This window comes from Terrapene carolina, unplaced genomic scaffold, assembly GCF_002925995.2.
Source record: "Terrapene carolina triunguis isolate 2854851 unplaced genomic scaffold, T_m_triunguis-2.0 Scaffold57, whole genome shotgun sequence".
Taxonomy (NCBI): Eukaryota; Metazoa; Chordata; order Testudines; family Emydidae; genus Terrapene; species Terrapene triunguis.
In genome coordinates this window covers 394234-413832 of record NW_020664408.1, presented here as the reverse complement: position 1 = coordinate 413832, position 19599 = coordinate 394234, and the positions used below count along the sequence as shown (strand labels likewise).

The following is a 19599-nucleotide window of genomic DNA, read 5'->3' as shown; positions in this document are numbered from 1 at the left end:
AACAATATTATAAAGATGCTTATGGTGGTGGGTACCATGTCAGAGGGGTGACTGCTCTACTTGGCCTTATGGGACCGCTTGGATTGGTCCAAGAGCATTTATGCCCCCTGTCAGCCACTCAGTCCCAGAGAAAGTCAGCTTCTCCAGTACCTATAGCAACCAGAGAAGAGCCTCCTCCTAATCTACAACCTCCCTCCTTTTTGGAACCCAGAGAGGAAGAGGAAACTAGAGAGGAACTCCTGAATATTTTCCCCACATATTTCTTCCTCTTCCCCAGAGGAGTCCATCGCCCCAGAGTAAACATCACCACCTCCTGAGGACTTTAAAGGTTTTCAAGACCTCATTAGGAGAGTGTCTACATCTGTACAAACTCCCATTCTGGGAAAGGTTGCCCATCCCATTAATTAAGCCTTGCTTGAACTTGCAAAGATCCTTTGGCAGACACTGGTCTCTATTCCACCCACTGCCAAATGAATGGACAGATGGTATCAGGTTCCCCAGCAAGAATTTGTGCATCTCTTCACTTACCCCATCCCAGACTCATTAGTGGTGACAGAAACAAAAGAACATTTGAGGCAGTCTCGCCCTCAGGCTACCCATGAAGGATAGGGAGTGTAAGACACTGAACCTATATAGCAAAAAGGCTTGTATTACCACAAACCTTCTGGTAAGGGTATCAAATTACCTGGCATTTTTGTCCAAATGCACCTTTATAAACTGCTCAGAAATTTCAAATTTATTTATTTATTTATTTTGGACAAACTGCCTGAAGAATATAGGGATCACTTTTTGGTCATTGTCTTCAAGGTCATCTCACTGCTTGAATGTCTGTCCAAGCAGCTATCGGTGTATCCGATCCCGCATCATGTTTGATGGGTACAGCCATCTCAATGAGACACTCTTTTTGGCTGCAGGTCTCTGGCATTCCTAAACAATTAATTAAAAATGCAATAGAAGATCCTACCATTTGAAGGTGCTAAACTGTTTTCTCAGAAAACCGATGACGCCATGCACATGTTGAAAGATTCTTATCCATCGCTTTGTTTGCTGGGTGTTTACATCTCAATAACTAAAAGAGGAAGCAATTTGAGGCCCAAAACACAGTACAGAGCTTACTACCAGCAGAGATCTCAGGATGCCTCTAGAAGGAGATCTAAGCCGCTTAGATGTCCCCCATTGGCATCACAGACCCTTCTCACCAGACTTTTTGTACACTTTGAAGCAGTCGTTTTGATGACTGCATGCTGACCGTGTTTCATCTACGACATCCAGACCCTCCATTTTGGAAATGCTGTCTCTCTTTTATAGTGCATGGACGGAGATTACGTTGGACAAATAGGTGCTCAGCACAGTAAGAGAAGGATACATTATCCAGTTCATGTCCTTTCCTTTCCTCAACCTGCCTTCCTTGTCTCTTTTCAGGGACCCATCTTATGAGGTTGTTTTACATCAAGAAGTACAGTTTCTATTGGAATTGGGGGCAAGAGAGGAAGTTCCTTATCAACACAGAGGGAAAGATTTCTATTTCTGCTACTTTCTGATTCCTAAAAAGAGAGGTGGCCTTTGGCCCATTCTGGATTTAAGAAAGCCAAACCATTTTATCAAAAAGACAGTCAACTTGACATCTATTACCAATCTCTGAGAGGGATATGCTGCCCTTGACCTGCAGGATGCGTATTTTCACATGGCAATATATCTTGGCCACATAAAGTATCTTTGATTCAAACAACATGCACTGCCCATACACTGTGCTGCCCACCAGCCTATCCTTGGCCTAAGGGTATTTATCAAGTGTATGATGGTAGCAGCAGCTCACCTGCACCGTTTAGGAGTTGAAATATCTCCCTACCTGGACAGTAGGCTTGGTCAGGAAAGGTCAGGATCTCACAATCAAAAAAGCATTCTTGTCATCAGACATCTGTTCTTTGGTCTAGATCGAAAACTGAATGTAGAGGAATCAACATTACAAGCAGTGCAGCAAGTAAATTTCATAGGGGTAGATCTCGATGCCACAATTCCCATTGCTTACCTCCCAACAAAGAAGTTCCAGTCCATGGTCTTTGTCCGAGAGCCTCAATTCCAACCTGAGGACCACAGTGAATTCATGTCTAGAGTTGTTGGGTCACATGGCCTTGTGTACGTAAGTGGACTCAGCATGCCAGACTTTACCTCAAATGTCTGTAGACCTGGCTTCACTCAGCATATCATCCAGCAAACATCCAGCAAGGTGTTCGTTACCACCATCAGGTGGTTCAAGATCTTACCAACAACATCACTGCTGTGTTTTATCTGAACAAGCAGGGAGATGAAAGGTTGTCTCAGCTATGCCAGGAAGCGATCCACTTGTGAAACTTCTGTATAAAGATCAATATCTCACTGAATGCCTTTCACCTCTCAGGAGTGAGGAACTCTATATTGCAGATTCCATCAGCAGATACCTCATAGATCATCATGGGTGGTCAATAAAGAGGCCATTCTGCAGCAGAACTTCCATTAGTGGGGTTATCCAATAATAGACCTCTTTGTAACCAACCTGAACAATAACTGCAGGAGGTTCTGTTCTAGGGCAGGTCACAGCCCAGTTCTATTATTAATGTCTTTATTTTTTCCCTGTTTGGGACATCTGGTGCCCATGTTTCCTCCAGTCCCTCTGATTCCAAGGATGATAAGGAAACTAAGAGACAAAGAACCTTAAACCTCATAGCGCTTGCCTGGCCAAGGCAGTACTAGCACATGGACCTACAGCAACTCTCCATCTGGCCACCCATACCTCTATCTCTGCTTGAGAATTTCTTATCTCAAAACCAAAGCAAGTCACTGCACCCTAACCTACAATATCTTCACCTAACAGTATGATGATCTCTGGTTGATCAATGAGGAGAAAGTCTGCTCCTGAGAAGTCCAAGCTGTTCTGGTGAACAGCAAAAAGGATTCCACGAGAGCCATGTATGAAGCAGAATGGAAAAGGTTTTCAGTCTGGGTGGAATCACATCAGTTATCTCCTGATAACACAGAGATTAGACATATTTATGCCAGACTACGTTACTGCATCTGAAATCCTTTGGTCTCTCAGCTCTCCATTGAGCAGCAATTTCTGCAGCACGTCCACGAGTGGACAGGTTTTCAATCCCCGGTACCCATATTTTTAAGGGTTCTTATCCATGTATACCCTCCAGAGTCTGAACCAGTACCTTCATGGGACCTGAATTTTAATATTGTCCCATTTGGTGAGACCCCTCTTTGAACCTTTGGCAACAACATCCTTGCTTCTGCGGTCAGTGAAAACGATGGGATGATTGGGAGGGCTCTGACATTTTACCTGCACCTCACAAAGTCTTTCAGATCCTCTCTTAGACTGTTTGTTGCCTACGCTGACAGGGTTAAAGGGCAACCTGTTACAGTCCAGCATATTTCACATTGAATTTCAGATTGTACTAAGCTTTGCTATGATCTGGCAAACGTCGCTCTGCAAAGGAGCCCACTCCACGAGGGTTCCTTCCATTTTGTCAGCCTTCTTGAGTAACGTTCCTATAGCAGCCATTTGCAAAGCAGCAATGTGGTCATCTGTACATACCTTCTCCAGATACTGTTACTCAAGGTTCATTAGAGGACACTAACTTCAGCCAGTTGGTGTTGCGGTCTCTCTTCAAGTCATCTGATATCCACCAGCTGCAAGGAAACTGCGGGTGAATCACCTACAGTGGAATGTGTGTGTGCACAATTGCCCCACGGAGTCAAAAATGGTTACTTATCTGTACAGTAGCTGTTGTTCTTAGAAATGTACTGCGAGATTCTGCGACTCTCCCACCTTCCCCGCTACTTTGAGTTTAGCTTACCAGCAGTGCAAAGAAAGGGAGAAGGAGATGGCGATCACACCCCTTTATACACTTGGTTTGGTGCATGAGGATAGCAGGGGCGCATGTGCTGCCTGCTGGTATGACTGGTAAAAGTCTCCGGCTGGAGCGTGTTGGGTCCACAGCCACCTACAGTGGAATGTACATCTTGAAGAACAACAGTGACTGTACAGGTAAGTATCAGAGGGGTAGCTGTGTTAGTCTGGATCTGTAAAAAGCAACAAAGAGTCCTGTGGCACCTTACAGACTAGCAGATGTATTGGAGCATAAGCTTTCATGGGTGAATACCCACTTCGTCAGATGCACCGGTAAGTAACTGGTTTTTGTTATGAAACATTTATATTGCAGTAGCACCTAATGGCCACAATGAGGTTGGGCCACATTATGCTAGGTGCAGTACAAGCATATAAAAATGACCACCTACACTAAAGAACTTCCAGTCTAAAAGATGAGACCTAATGAGTGGATGAGCCAAATAAGTAGGCTGGGACTGGAGGCCTGAAAGACCGGGAAACAAATTGTAATAGGATGTGTGCAAGTTCTTGGTGGTGGTGGGGCTACACTGTGGAGGGCTTTGAAAGTAAGGAGAAGAAGTTTCATGCAGTGGAAGAGAGGGAACCAGTGGAGAGAGTCTTGAGTTGATTGCTGTAGGTGGAGTAATGAGCCAAGAATGATGATCTTAGCAGCATTTTGGAAGGATTTGAGTTGGGGGAAGGATGGAGTTTGGAGTTGTCAAAGCCAGAGAAGAGGAGACTACAGTAGTCAAAGTACGAAGTGATCAAGGGCTGAACAAGACTTTTGGCAGTGTGATCAGAGAGAACAGGTGGATCTTGGAGATATTGTGCAGGAAGAAGTGGCAAGATTTATACATGGCCTGGACGAGCTCGGGTCGTTGTGATGTCTGTTGTGACAGAGAAAGAGGAGGGAAGGGAGGTCTTTACGGAAAAAATCAGGAGCTCTGTTTTGGCCATGCTAAGTTTCAGTTGATGGCAGGACCTCCACAAGGAAATGTCAGAAAGACAAACGAACATAGTTGCACTCAGGGAGGAAGGGAGGGAGATTTGTCAGTCATCAGCAGAAAGTATTTGTCAACAGTGACTATAAGAGTGGTGCCTGAGATACTAAAGTTTCCAGTCATATTTAAAATAAGGAATAATGAAGGCAACTGTGTAGTATCTGTTGGTTGCCTTTTTAATGTACTGTATTCTGCGAACAATATTAAGTGGCTTTTAAAATATTTTTCTCAGTTTTTTTCTCTTAGTCATGATTTTACTAAAGCCCAGTGCTTTGTATTTCCCTCTTGCTTCTGTTTTCAGGACAAGACATTTCAAAGAGAGCATCAAGTTTATCCATGAGTGCCGGCTTAGAGGTGAGGGCTGTCTTGTTCACTGGTACGTATGTCAATTGTTTAAGAATATTCTTAATTTCCCCCCTCCATTTTGTTGTCAGTGATAAATTAGCGTTGCCCACCCTTCTTTCTTTTTTAATAATAATACTTTTGCACTTATATAGCACCTCACATCTGACGATCCCCCATCAAAATTAAAAATGCTCGTTAAGCCTGGCTCCACTGTGGATATTGAGGCACAGAGAGGTTAAGTGGCTGCCGGAGCGCACGATGTGTCAGTGGAAGAGCCAGGAGTGAAATCCAGAGCTGCTGACTCCAGTCCCCCACTCGGACCTTGGGACTATCTGTTCCCTGTGTTATATTTTACCAATAGTGTTGCATCATCTATTTTTCTGATTAATGCTAGTCACCATTTTCTTCTCTCACAGACAGTTCCTGTAATCCTAATAATTTTATCAGTTCCTGTTGCAACTATTTTTGCTGCTTTAGGGCTGCTGGAAATTTTCCTCTCAACAGAAACTGATATTTTAAGCTTCACTGAAGCATTTAAATATCACAGCTGTTTCGAGCAGATTACTGATTAGAGAGGGAGTCCTGAGACATTAACTGCCTTCAAAGAGTTGGAACAGAGAAAAGGAAAGCCCATCGTGGTTTTTCTTACTGTCATTGCTTGTGGTCCTTGTGCATTGCTGCAATGTCTAACCAGCATTTCAGAACCTATATCTAGAGTCAGGTCTAGTAGTTTGAGCACTGGACTTGGAGGTAGGAACTCCAGCATTCTAATCCTGTTCTGCCATTGGCTCATTGTGTAGCTTTGAACAAGTCAATTAACCTCTCTGCGCCTCACTCTCTTCGTATTTAAAATGGGGATATTGACCTACTTCATGAGGGTGTTCTGAGACAGTTCGCTGATATTGTGCTTTATCATTTATATTCTTTGAAAGTGTTAAGTGCTAAGTGAGCAAATCTACAACTGTCACTCAAATGTATTCTTTATCTATAGTAATAACACCACTTTTCATTCAGAGCTGTCAAACCACTTGACAGTGGTAGGTTCTGTCATTCTCCCAGTGTCCCAGATGGTGAAACTGAGGCACTGAGAAATAAAGTCTCACGGCATGTCCGTGGCAGACCCAGAAATAGAACTGAGTCCTGTGCTCTAATTGTTCAACTCAGTCTGAAGGTTTAATGAATTTAAATCCAATCTCATTAGAATTAGAGCTCTATATGTGCTGGAAAAGGCTGCCTTCTTATTTCATGACCCTATTCTGTATGGGGGGGTGTTTTATTTTTATGTCTGGATAACTCGTATCTAGTTTAAGAAAAACAACAATACAAAATTGTTCTCATGCTTTCTCATGGAGGCTTTGTATTTGTTCTTTGTTTAAAAAAACTCTCATCTGAACTGAATTTCAGTACAGCTCCTCTCTTGGGGTGCCCATACTGCATGCAGGTTTCAGAGTAGCAGCCGTGTTAGTCTGTATCCGCAAAAAGAACGGGAGTACTTGTGGCACCTTTAGAGACTAACAAATTTATTTGAGCATAAGCTTTCGTGGGGTACAGCCCACTTCATCGGATGCATAGAATGGAACATATAGTGAGGAGATATATATACACATACAGAGAACATTAAAAGGTGGGAGTTGCCCTACCAACTCTAAGAGGCTAATTAATTAAGAGAAAAAACTTTTGTAGTGATAATCAAGATTCACTCCTCTACATTTTAAGGTCCAGTACATAGACAACATAAAGATATCTCAATAGTTCTATAGGAACAGCTGCCACAATGTGCTCATTCCTTTCAACTCCTTAATTTAGGTAGTATATATTACTCTGTAAACTGCTGTGTAAATTTATGATGCTATATGAGATAATGAGCGTATTTATTTTAAGACTTCATATTTTGTATCTATTTATTCTGTCTCATTTCTGCTGCAGTCTTGCTGGAGTCTCCAGGAGCGTAACTTTGGTAGTCGCTTACATCATGACAATCACAGACTTTGGCTGGGAAGATGCATTGTCTATTGTACGAGCATCGAGATCCTGTGCCAATCCTAACATGGGCTTCCAGAGGCAGCTACAGGAGTTTGAAAAACATGATGTTGACCATGTAAGTGATTTTTGTTGACCAATTTGGTTTCTTAAGGCATAAAGTTTTGGACTGTATCATAACTTTAGAAGGTTAAAGATTAGAAGATAAATGGCCCAGAATGCGGCAATAATACAAATGTACAAGTGATGCTAATGTAAAAATTGTTTTTTCACATCTACCTAGGATGTTAAAGCAAGAAAAAATAGTTTTTCAAATTAACAATGTTGTAAACAAAACCTGAGATCTGAAAGTCAAGCTGGGTTCTTGTCCTGGCTTATGCATCATCACCAGTAATAAACGTTTTGTACAACTGGAACTTAACTAACAATTGTGGGGATGATGCATGAACCAGAATGGAATCCAGCTCCTTCTCCTTGAGCTGGGTTGGTTCTGCAGGGCTAACGGGAGTTTAGAAAAATAGTAACAACCTGTTTTTGTCAATAACATAAACAAATACAGCTGAACACACACCTGGAACAGGTCTGTTGAGTAAGGAGGTACTGTTTTTACATAATTGCTTTTCTGACCATAACTCCATTTTACATTGATCAGCACATTTCTGTCCTCTATACTTTCTCAAGCCACTCTTTTAAAAGAAAGTAAATAAGGTGAGGAGGTTGGCTTCATTTTTCTTCCAGGATTTCTTGCAGCAGAGAGCTGAGAAATTACTGTGGCATTTCAGGAATGCAGTTTTCAACTGTAAATATTTGTTTTTTGAAAATATTTAACTGAATATTTCCTGCGTCATTCAGAACTGATATTAATGGGTTAGTAACTGACTTTTTAAGATACAATATAAAGGGACTTTCCAGACTGGTCTCCTTTCTCCCTTATATGAAGGTTTACAGTCATTTCAGATCTAATTGGACTGAGCTAATAACCCTAATTGTCATTGTATATGCAAATAACCTTGAAAAGAGAGTAACGTCTTTTTTTTTTCATGTCACAATGGAAGGATGCAGCAGTTTCTTCACTGAAAGGAAGGCACTAGGCTACAAAAAAAAAAATGCTCACCTGTGGACATAAGTTGTAGCAAGCTATTGTATCTCTCAATCACAACTTTTGGGACCAGATCCTCCGCAGGTGTGAATCGGTGTACTTCTATTGATTTCAATGAGGATCTGGGCCTGAGTTGTTAATTACAGCACCACTTGTCCATGGTAGCTCTGTACAAAGTATATTGGGGTTTCAGGACATTTGATCCATTAGATTTGATCTTCTAGGCATTGAAGATCATAACATGTTGTGTATCATTGATAAATTTCCCTTAGATGTGCATTAAGGGCAGGAATGGTGTCCCTAGCCTCTGTTTGCCAGAAGCTGGAAATGAGCGACAGGGGATGGATCACTTGATGATTACCTGTTCTGTTCATTCCCTCTGGGGCACCTGGCACTGGCCACTGTTGGAAGACAGGATACTGGGCTAGATGGACCTTTGGTCTGACCCAGTAGGGCCATTCTTATGTTAAGGTCTCATCTTTGATATGGCCTCAATATAAATGTATTTGCTTATTCTGTATGTGTTTGATCCTGCAAGAGGCTGAGCACTATGGTCCTGATCCAGCAAAGCACTTAAGCATGTGCTCAACTTTTAAGAATGTGAGCAATCCTATTAATACCTTTACGACTATTTGCATACTTGTGAGTCTGTGTTTAAGTGCTTTGCTGGGTTAGAGCGCAATTGCCGAGTTCCTTACAGGATCGATCCCCATATAGTTACTAACTGAATGGATACCTCCACTCTAATATATTTCATACTCTTCCTAAACTTGCCAAACATTACACAGTTGATGAAGAAAGAGTCATGTGACCTAAAATAGTTTTGCATTCATAGCTAATCAGTGATAGCAGGGCTTGGAGAGGGAAGGTGCTGCCTGTCAGCCTTGCTTTCCTCAGCTGATTGACAGTAGTGGAGCTACAAAAGCAAGAATAAAGAGCAGGAGCCACTTATTTTTTGAAGCCCCCACCCCCGCCAAACAGTTGAGCAGAGTAGGAGCAATTGTAATTGCTTCTGCATTGAGGCTTCACTGCCGGGTTAGGTAAGTGGGGCCTGGTCCACACAAACCCCCCACTTCGAACTAAGGTACGCAACTTCAGCTACGTGAATAACGTAGCTGAAGTCGAAGTACCTTAGTTCGAACTTACCGCGGGTCCAGACGCGGCAGGCAGGCTCCCCCGTCGATGCCGCGTACTCCTCTCGCCAAGCTGGAGTACCAGCGTCGACGGCGAGCACTTCCGGGATCGATCCCAGAAGATCGATTGCTTACCGCCGGACCCGGAGGTAAGTATAGACCTACCCTGGGACACGAGTCAAGGCAGGAAGAAGGAGAGGCAGGTTAAAGAATTTGCACACATTTGTAATGTGCTTATTTGATACAGCAAGAGATTATAGGCCAGGTCATCAGCTGGTGTAAATCGACATACCTCCATTGAAGTCATTGGAGCAATGCTGACTTGTACCCGCTGAGGAACTGCCCTTATGTAAAATGTTGAATGCTTAAAACGCCTGGTTTAGCCCCCAATCCCACAAAGACTTATGCTCATACTTAACTTGACACACGTGAGTAGCCCCATCAACATCAAACTAAGCACATGCATAAATCTTTGCAGGATCAGGGTCTGAGGCTGTAGTTTTATCTCACATTGTATCTGAGACTGCAATGGAATCTTTTTTTCTTTTTTCGGGGGGCAGATGCATATTTTATAAAATGTTAAACATTTAAAAGTTTTCCTTCCCTTCTCCTTGCATCCAGCTAAATCATTTTAAAAGCACAGTAATGCACTTCCAGGTATGTATTAAACAGCCTATATACTACACCCCCCCCAGCATTGGTATGTTGAAACAAGAACAGTCATACTGGGTCAGACCAATGGTCCATCTAGCCCCAGTATCCTGTGTTCCGACAGTGGCCCAATGCCAGGTGCTTCGGAGGGAATGAACAGAACAGACAATCATCAAGTGATCCATCCCCTGTCGTCCACTCCCAGCTTCTGGTAGGTCAGAGGTTTGGGGACACCCAGAATATGGGGTTGTGTCCCTGACAATCTTGGCTATAGCCTTTGATGGACCCATCCTCCATGGACTTACCTAATTCTTTTTTTAACCAGTTATACTTTTTGGCCTTCAGAGCATCCCCTGGCAATCAGTATATCGTGTGTCTAAAGAAGTACTTTCTTATGTTTGTTTTAAACCTGCTGCCTATTAATTTCCTTGGGCGACCCCTTGTTCTTGTGTTATAAAGGGGTAAATAACACTTCCTTATGCACTTTCTCCACACCAGTCATGATTTTATAGACCTCTATCGTAGGCCCCCGTAATTTGTCTCTTTTCCAAGCTGAGCAGTCCCAGTCTTTTTAATTTCTCCTCCTATGGAAGCTGTTCCATACCCCTGAGTCAGTTTTGTTGCCCTTCTCTGCACCTTTTCCAGTTCTAATACATCCTTTTTGAGATGAGGCGACCAGAACTGCACCCAGTATTCAAGGTCTGGGCGTACCATGGATTTATATAGTGGCATTATGATGTTTTGTGTATTATTTTCTATCCCTTTCCTTATGGTTCCTAACATTCTAACTTTTCATCATAGTTTTTTTTGACTGCTGCTGCACATTGAGCAGATGTTTTCAGAGAACTATCCACACAAACTCCAAACTCTTTCCTGAGTGGAAACAGCTAGATTAGACCTCATAATTTTGTAGGTATAGTTGTGATTGTTTTCCAATGTAAATTATTTTTTATTTATCAACATTGAATTTCATTTGCCATTTTGTTGCCCAGTCAACCAGTTTAGTGAGATCTCTCGGTAACTCTTCGCAGTCAGCTTTGGACCTAACTATCTTGAGTAATTTTGTGTCATCTGCAAACTTAGCCACCTCACTGTTTGCCCCTTTTTTTCCAGATCATTTATGAATATGTTGAACAGCATTGATCCCAGTACAGATTCTTGGGGAATGCTGCTATTTGCCTCTCTCCACTGTGAAAACTAACCGCTTATTCCTACCCTTTGTTTCTTATCTTTTAACCAGTTACTGATCCATTATAGCACCTTCTTTCTTATCCCATGACTGCTTACTATGTTTAAGAGCCTTTGGTGTGGGATCTTGTCAAAGGTTTTCTGAAAGTCCAAGTACACTATATTAACTGGTTCATCCTTGTCCGCATGTTTGTTGACGGAATTCTTAGATTGGTGAGGCATGCTTTCCCTTTTCAAAAACCATGTTAACTCTTCCCCAACATACTGTGTTCATGTTTGTGTCTGATAATTCTGTTCTTTACTATAGTTTCAAGCAATTTGTCTGGTAATGAAATTAGGCTTACTGGCCTGTAATTGCCAGGATCATCTCCGGAGCCTTTCTTGAAAATCGGCGTTACATTAGCTATCCTCCAGTCATCTGGCACAGAGGCTGATTTAAGCAATAGATTACATACCCCAGTTTCATATCTGAGTTCCTTCAGAACTCTTGGGTGAATACTATCAGTTTAATTCGTTCATTTATTCCAAAACCTCCTCTGTTGACGCTTCAGTCTGGACAAGGACACTATGAATGTGAATAGTTCCATAATTTACCTTTGTGCCAGGTGGCATTTAAATTGGTAAAAATGGCCATTACTCTGCCAGTTCTTCCGCCCAAAGTGTGATTGTATTTGTGAACGAGCACGTGCTGTGGAAGTACCTGATTCCAAATTTAGAGCCCAATGCACAAAGCACTTATGTATGTGTGTAACTTTTTAAGCATATGAGTGGTCCCATTAACTTGTTTAAGTGCTTTGCTGTTTCAAAGCCATAAAGTGCAGTATTTGGGGCACTCTTCTTTAGACAATCAGGGTTAGAATGTAAAAGGTTTAAATGATGTGATTTGGAAATTATTTTGACTCCTTTAATGTTCTTGAAAAGATGTTGATATTTACTATTAAAGATACCGTGGTGTAAGAGGAGTATTACTTCTGCATCTGGTTTGTGTTAATAATTAGCCTATCTACTATGTGTTTAACTTCTCTAGTTCAGGCAGTGGCTGAAGGAAGAATATGGAGAAAATTCTTTGCAGGATGAGCAAGAAGCCAAAGTTCTTCTGAGTAAATATAAAGAGCAGGCAATGATGCAACCAGGTGCCGGAGGAAGACAGTGGAATAATAACTTTTCCTCACTGCCTTCCCTGTCATACAACAACTACACAACAGAGACCTAATCACTCCAGGCTGGATTCACTTTCTTTTTTCCTTTGACCTGTTTAAAAACAGATGTCACCAGTGTCCCCTCCACTCTCTACGGAAGTCATGCGAGCTGTACCCTTGTGGAAAACTTGATGAAAATACTATACCGCGCATGTGTGTGTTTTGACACAATTTTACAGTTTTATGTAACACCACTCTCTGTAAGCTTCTCTGCTGAGAGGCACCCCTTATGTCAGATTCTCACTGCCCTCAAACTCCACCCCCTTTATAATATGTGCCTCTCTCTAAAACACACTCGTGTGCGCATGATAACATTGTCTCCAAAGAATGAGCTTCCAAAGTGTGTGAGCACTTTTGTATTTTTTGCTTGTGCTGCGGGTTGCTGTTTGACCTTAGCTACCTCAAAAATGCTGTTCTTGTCACAGAGGTTGTAAATGCAACTTTGAAAATTGCCTCGATTTTACACTTGATGAATGCAAAGTGTGTGTGTCATAAAAAATTTTATTTGAGAGGTTTCTGGCTTTCATTCAAATTATTCATAGTTGTCACTAGTTTTAATTAAAAATTAAGATTAAGTAGGAAGATTCAAGATGTGTGAATTCCATCTATTTTGCGAATTTAAAACCAGTGGTCAGATTTGTCAGAGTGCACATGTAAGCAAAATTTTAAACCAGAGTAAAAAAAAAAAACTAGAGGCCAAATTCTGCTTCTGGTTATCCTGGTGTAAATCTGGAATAGCTCAGTTGACTTAGTTGGAGTTATTCTGGATTTACAACAATGTAACTCCAAACAAGTTAATGAAGTTGTTCCAGATTTACACTGGTGTTATGATGAGGAGAATTGGATACAATGGCCTTACTTTTAGTCTTTGATTCAGAGCAAGCAGAGGTATTGCTTAAAGATTCCAGAACAGAGAAGGATGCTCTCCCAACCTGCAAGGACATTTCAAGAGAATCAAGCTGTTTTAAATATACAGCATATGCTGAATGTCCCAGTCATCCACAGTAAGAGAGAGATTCAGCACACTGTATTTAACCAGAATTTTTTTTTATTTCATGTCCTATGATATGCTAACTTACAAACATTTAACGTGGTACCCTTTGATGCTTGCTGCCAATGTCTTCACACAATGATGAGCTCTGGGATGGACTGTAGGGTAAAGTAAACCCCAAAATATTTTTGACATCTTATCCATTTTAATGGAATGGAAAGTATGGGTATTAAAAATCCATTAACGCAAACATTAGGATTTACATTACTACTGTATTCCATCTCCAATCTGCACTGGAATTCTATGTTGTGGGCCTCATCGCACCACACAGTGCTAGTATATTACATATGGTCAGAACAAATTGTGACTGTGTTGATGGTAGGTGTTGGGATATTGTAGGACTTGGAAAAGTCTTGCCTTTTGTTTCCAACCTCATAGCTTGCTGAATCCCATGTGGACGCGTTACTTAATCTTTGCATACCACAGTCATTAATAGATAACACTTGGCTAGCAGGCAAACAGGTGACTGTATGAATTTCAATAGGAGACCGGTTTAGTGATTGCCCAAGACAATACTACCTTCTATGCATTAGACCGATGGAAGCTTCCATTCACGTTCACTAGTTTTTGTAGACTGGAGACTTTGTAAAAGAGTCTTACACACAAGATTAAGAATGATGATCTCCTTGTTCAAACCTGTGTAATCACAATAAGATATGTATGGCATTTTTGGCACTTGCACCAAAAAAAGACAGTTGTCAAAAGTATTCCAAGAATTTACAGCAGAAGTGTGTGTGTGTACACACAACATACACACACACACAGAGTATATACCAATGTTAACTGCATTTGACACATGTTCCAGAATGTATTGTTGCACTTCTTTTTCCACAGCAACACTGTAGGTGCTGATAAATTTAAAATTACTTTATACTGAGAACAATTGGAGACATCTGTTAATGTTTTGTGTTCAGGTTTGTTCTTTGCTTTTTTGTTTTAATTGGCTGGTTGACTGCCAAAGTGTCAACCTCTGAAACAACATCATTTGATGCCTGCATAGTTGACATATCTCAATAGCCATAAAGCCCACACACTTGTGAAGCTGCAACTGGAAAGAAGACTCAAGAGTAAAGTAAGAAGATCCATAGATGGGAATTGGAGTGTTATGTTTCCAGCACACACCAACTCTTCTTTCTCTTTAATGGACCAGAGGAAGGTATCTGGCTGGGGTAGAGTAGATCCTCATCTCCCCGATCTTCAATGGTTGTGTATCACCCTCCTAAACCCAGGCCACAATTGCACCATCTTCTCCTTCAAGAGAGTAGAAAAGAATTAAGGGGGTGAGAGGGCAACAGGAGCATAGGGAAGCCTGGGCTGTCCTGTCCCTGTGGGGAGTGGGACTGTAGGATCTCCTACTTTAGTAAGTTATCAAGGCACAGAAGGGATGGCAATCACAGCTAAACCTTGCTCCATTCCTTTAAGAAAGGAGCGAAACAGACATTGTCCAGAAACATGGCACAGTCTCTTCTCTTACCAGCCTTCCAGTGACAGCTTAAAGGGCTACTTGACTGTGTGGATATATGATTATCCACCAGAGGACAGTCAACATTCAGGTGTTTGACTTTAGCAGTATAGACTGTGTTCAGTTTTTCCACATACTTTCAGTATCGCCTTTCTGTATTTCTAAGCCTCTGCTTTATTTTGCCTTCCACTATCAAATGCATGAAAATTATTGAGCATCCTGATTTACACGGATAACTTACTATTTTGTAAACTTAATTTTTTTTTGTGACTGCAAGCAAACATTTTAGCATGATTCTACAGGTAACTTCATCAGTATTTATTACCCTGATTTTAACCTGGAAACAGTTGTTGCTTTGATTTTTTTTTTTTTGGAGTGATTGGAAAAATATTATGGCAAATTCTATCTTTTTAAAAAAATAGCATTGATTGTTTATAATGGTCACTGTATATAACTAAGTCAGTGAAAGATTAGAGTAAATACTTCAGTCAGTTAGGAACTGTAAGCCCAGTAAGCTTGGTTCTCTGTCTTCCTTTTGGCATCATAATGAAGCCTCCTCTTTGGTTGCTTTTCTCTATGGTTTTTATTTAATAAGTTCTACAATTTTCTATAAATAAAAGTAAATGTTAATAGCCTATCTATTTGTGTATTTTCTTGAAAGACCTAAATTAATATTCTCTGCTGGATCCCTGGTCCTTGGCTAGCATCCCTACTGTTTGCAACGAGAGCCTATCACAAACTGATCACTCTGGTGTTCGGGTGAAGTTGCTCTTTCCATCACAGAGATCTCTGCAGCCCAGGAAGGATCTCCTGAATCCTTCCATGGGTTCATTGATCTCTGCCAAATGAGTCAAGAAGTGCCACCTGGGGGGGGGGGGGGGGGGGCAGGGGAGGAAAGGGAGTAATAGCAAATGTTTTTACTCTGAACAATGGAAGCCTTGCTACAATTGGTTACTGTAGTGCCAGTGTCTGCAGTACCCAGGTCGTCGTAGTCTGAATTCTTGTCAGAGTTCAGCTAATTAAAGACCAGTGTGAAAACTGACGTGAAACTGAAAATCAGAAATCACATTAATAATGTATATATTTAAATAGCTCCTGTGCTCTGCTTAGTGCATTACCATGTTCCCCCTCCATATAAGTTATCATTGCAGTAGCAGACGAGAACTGTTGCACATAGTTCCCCAGGCAGCTGATAACTAGAACAAGACATGCAGTGACTTGTTGTCATTTTGCCCTTTGGAATGTATTCTTTTCCTGGTATGCCATTATTTTAGATGTTAATACAACTATTTTACAATGTGTTGCAGTGTGGCACTTGTGGTATTTATTGCTTGTACTATCATAGCGCCTAGGAGCTCACTGTGCTAGTTATAACCCACATCACCATAGTGTGGTTCTTTGTTCACCCTCTAGTGGCTGGTCCATCTAAGAGGCTGATGAGTCATACCCTTATGGGACAGTCATCGCAAAGTGTATTCCGTTTACAATATATGAAATGTGTTAAACAATTAAACTTTCCAGAACTGCCCAATTAACTCAGATAGTGTCATAAAAACTAAGATATTATTGCCTCATAACTGGTCAGCAGTCTTTGGGAAACCAAAACTATTGACCAGTTTATCCATTGCCTAAGACATGGTTTATGGTTTAAACCAAATGAACCTCGGGCCAGATCTACACTACAAAGTTTGGTTGGGTGTGAAAAAAACCCACACCCCTTAACCGGCATAGTTGTGCTGCCAAAACTTCCAGTGTAGATGCAGCTATGCTGATGTAAGAGTTGCATTTGTAGTATAGACAAGATGTTGGTCCCAGAGAATTTTGAGGCTCTGAAACATTTCATGCAAAGTATTTGATATATTTAAATTATTTGCAGATATCGGGTCTGATCCAGAGCCCATTGCTGGGACTGCTCACATGTTAAAAGTAAAGTTCATGTGTTTAAGTTCTTTGCTGAATTGAGCCAGAGCCCAAGTCAGCTGGGTAGTTACCATGATTCCGTAATATTTATTTTATTTATTCATTCCTTTGTGAACCACAAATCTTTTTCAACATAATCTGTTCTAGTACTGAGTTTTAGGGCCTGATTTTTCTATCATCTACACCATGTTAGGCAATAAGAAGTCAAATGAAGGGACACCAGTATGAGAAGAGACTCAGGGCCTTAGTCTATTTCACTAATTTAATGTAATACTTTCCGTGGAATTGCAGTCCTCTAAGACCTGTATTATCTGTGAATTTGATTCGCGTACCTTCCACTCCATCTTCCGTGGTGTTAATGACAAATATTGGACTTTACTGAACTGACTGCTGCATGACTCTATTCAATGCCAATTGCTAACTTGACAATGAATCTTGATTAATTATTCAGTATGAGCGTGAGGTGCATCCTCTTCTATATCACTGACTATAAAGTAACCAGACATCAGTGACCATTTTCATCGCTCCACCATCCTCTTATCACTTAGGAAGATTAAGATGTGTCCTAGGTTACGGGGATATTAATAAATCAAAGCACTGAGCCTCAGTGTTGCTTTATTGCTCATATTAGGACTGCATGAGAGTACTCACAAAACTCCCCATGTCCTGTCCTAGCATACGGGGGTTGACTGTAACGGTGGGGTGATTCTTTTGAGGGCAATTTCTTGTTTAGTTATGCCAAAGTCCTGGTCAGAAATATGGAGAGGACCTTCCCAGGACATTGTAGCGGGAGCTAAAATAAACAAATATTTACACTTATTGGAGATGGTTGTGCTGGAGGGGTGGATACACTTTGGGCCTTCTAGAGAGTATTAGAAAGACTTCATCATGAAGACATTCTCAAGTCATTGATATTTTTATAGAATCCCCTGGAGACATAAATATGTGACTGTTACAAAGTTAGTTATTTATAAATTATATTCTCAGCAGCACTTTAAATATGGTTCTTGCTTTACCACATGGGCCGAGCTCATTTAAATTAAACGATCTGTGACTAAACTTTGTAGCTGTCCCATATTTTTCTCTTATCCTTTGACAAGTGGGCAAATTCTTGTCTGTACATGTCTGAACATCTGCAAGTTTAGGTTTGCATTTGCTGTAGCTAATTATGCAAACTGCAGTTTACAAAGGGTTAATAGCTCACAAGTTGCAAGATTACATACTGTAGCTTTCGTGTAGTTTCTAGTGCAATTATTAGGAGTTGTCATCTAACCGTGTATAAGCAGGTGCATTATTACCATGGAAATAGAGCACAGCTCGTAATCCTAATGAAAGGCCAAATTCTTCCTGAGATAAACCCAGTCCAACTTCATCAAATTAAGGCAGAATTAGGTTGCTAATATAGATTTTTTCAGATGGTCTTAGCCCAACTTCTATTCCAGGTGCAATTCTCATACATAAAAAATTGTATCCTGCAGTTTGCATCTCCAATGAATTATTAATAAAAATATTGTATGTTGTAGTGTTGTTGTAGCTGTGTCAGTCACAGGACATTGGAGAGACAAGGTAGGGGAGGTAATATCTTTTATTTGACCAACTTCCGTTGGTGAGAGACAAGGTTTCGAGCTTACACAGCATTCTTCCTCAGGTCTGGAAAACGTACTCGCTGTCGCAGCTAAATACAGGTGGAACGAATTGTTCAGCATAATCTGTTCCACCTTGTATTTCGCTGTGACACTCTCAGTACATTTTCCAGACCTGAAGAAGAGCTCTGTGTAAACTCAGATAAAAATATTATGAGATTGACCTCTAAACTACTTGATTTCAGGTACAAACACGTAATTCAATGTCTGCTGCTTGGGCCAACAGATAATCAAAGGTGCAAGTATATAGCCTAAGTTTTGTGCACATGCATTTACTGGAGGTCCTGTTTGAAAATCTGTGCCTAGGTTATGTTAAAAGGCAGTGATGTTTGTGTTGACTATTCAGACACAAGGAACAGGCTCTTTGCTATGACTACCTTTTAATAAGTGAATTCTAAGTTACTTTTTCCTTGTTAATATTTTAAATATATATATATTTTTTAAATTCTGATATTTACCCCAGGACTCCTGAGATGGGTTGATTAATGCAAATACCAGCATACTATAAAATTTTGCAAGGTATCTTATTTGTATCTGTGATAGGATATATCTGGCCTTTGCGGCTCCCTACAGGAGGCTCCTTGCTGCTTCTACACTGTGCCCCAGGAAGCACCGAAATGACAGGAAAAGAGCAGCAAAGGCCTGTCTAGGGGCCTCATGGATGCAGCCAATCAGAGCCTAGAAGGCTCAGATAAAAGGAGCTGCAGGGCTTTAGCAGGTGAGTTTCTGGCTGGAAGGAAGGGTGCACCTCTCTGGCCAAAGGAGCTTGAGAGATAACCAGAGTTTGTTTCTGGCTGCATTTGCTTGAGCTGGGTTTGCGGGGAGAGAGGAGCTAAGAACCTTAATCCTGAGGTAAGGGGGGAGCTAAAAGGGGCCAGGTATGGAGAGGCCCAGAGAAGAAGCAGCAACAAACTGAAGTCAAGCAGGGCATAGCTGCTGTTTATAGGGTCCCTGGGTTGGAACCTGGAGCAGTGGGTGGACCTGTCTACTGGCCACAGTGGCATAAACCCCAAGAGGGGACAGGGCTTATTTGAGAGTCCAAATAAAGGGGTGAATTTA

General features: G+C 41.2%; 1 protein-coding gene across 1 annotated transcript in view; it reads left to right on the top strand.

Moving 5' to 3' along the window:
• Nucleotides 1-12607, top strand: part of LOC113407929 (dual specificity protein phosphatase 22-like) — a 60458-nt gene extending 47851 nt beyond the window's left edge. Inside the window, exons 5-7 of the mRNA XM_026658920.1 lie at nucleotides 5171-5245; nucleotides 7141-7312; nucleotides 12293-12607. Coding sequence (XP_026514705.1) covers nucleotides 5171-5245; nucleotides 7141-7312; nucleotides 12293-12478 — 433 coding nt within the window. The 3' untranslated portion in view covers nucleotides 12479-12607. The remainder of the gene's footprint in view (nucleotides 1-5170; nucleotides 5246-7140; nucleotides 7313-12292) is intronic.
• Nucleotides 12608-19599: the final 6992 nt, after the last annotated feature.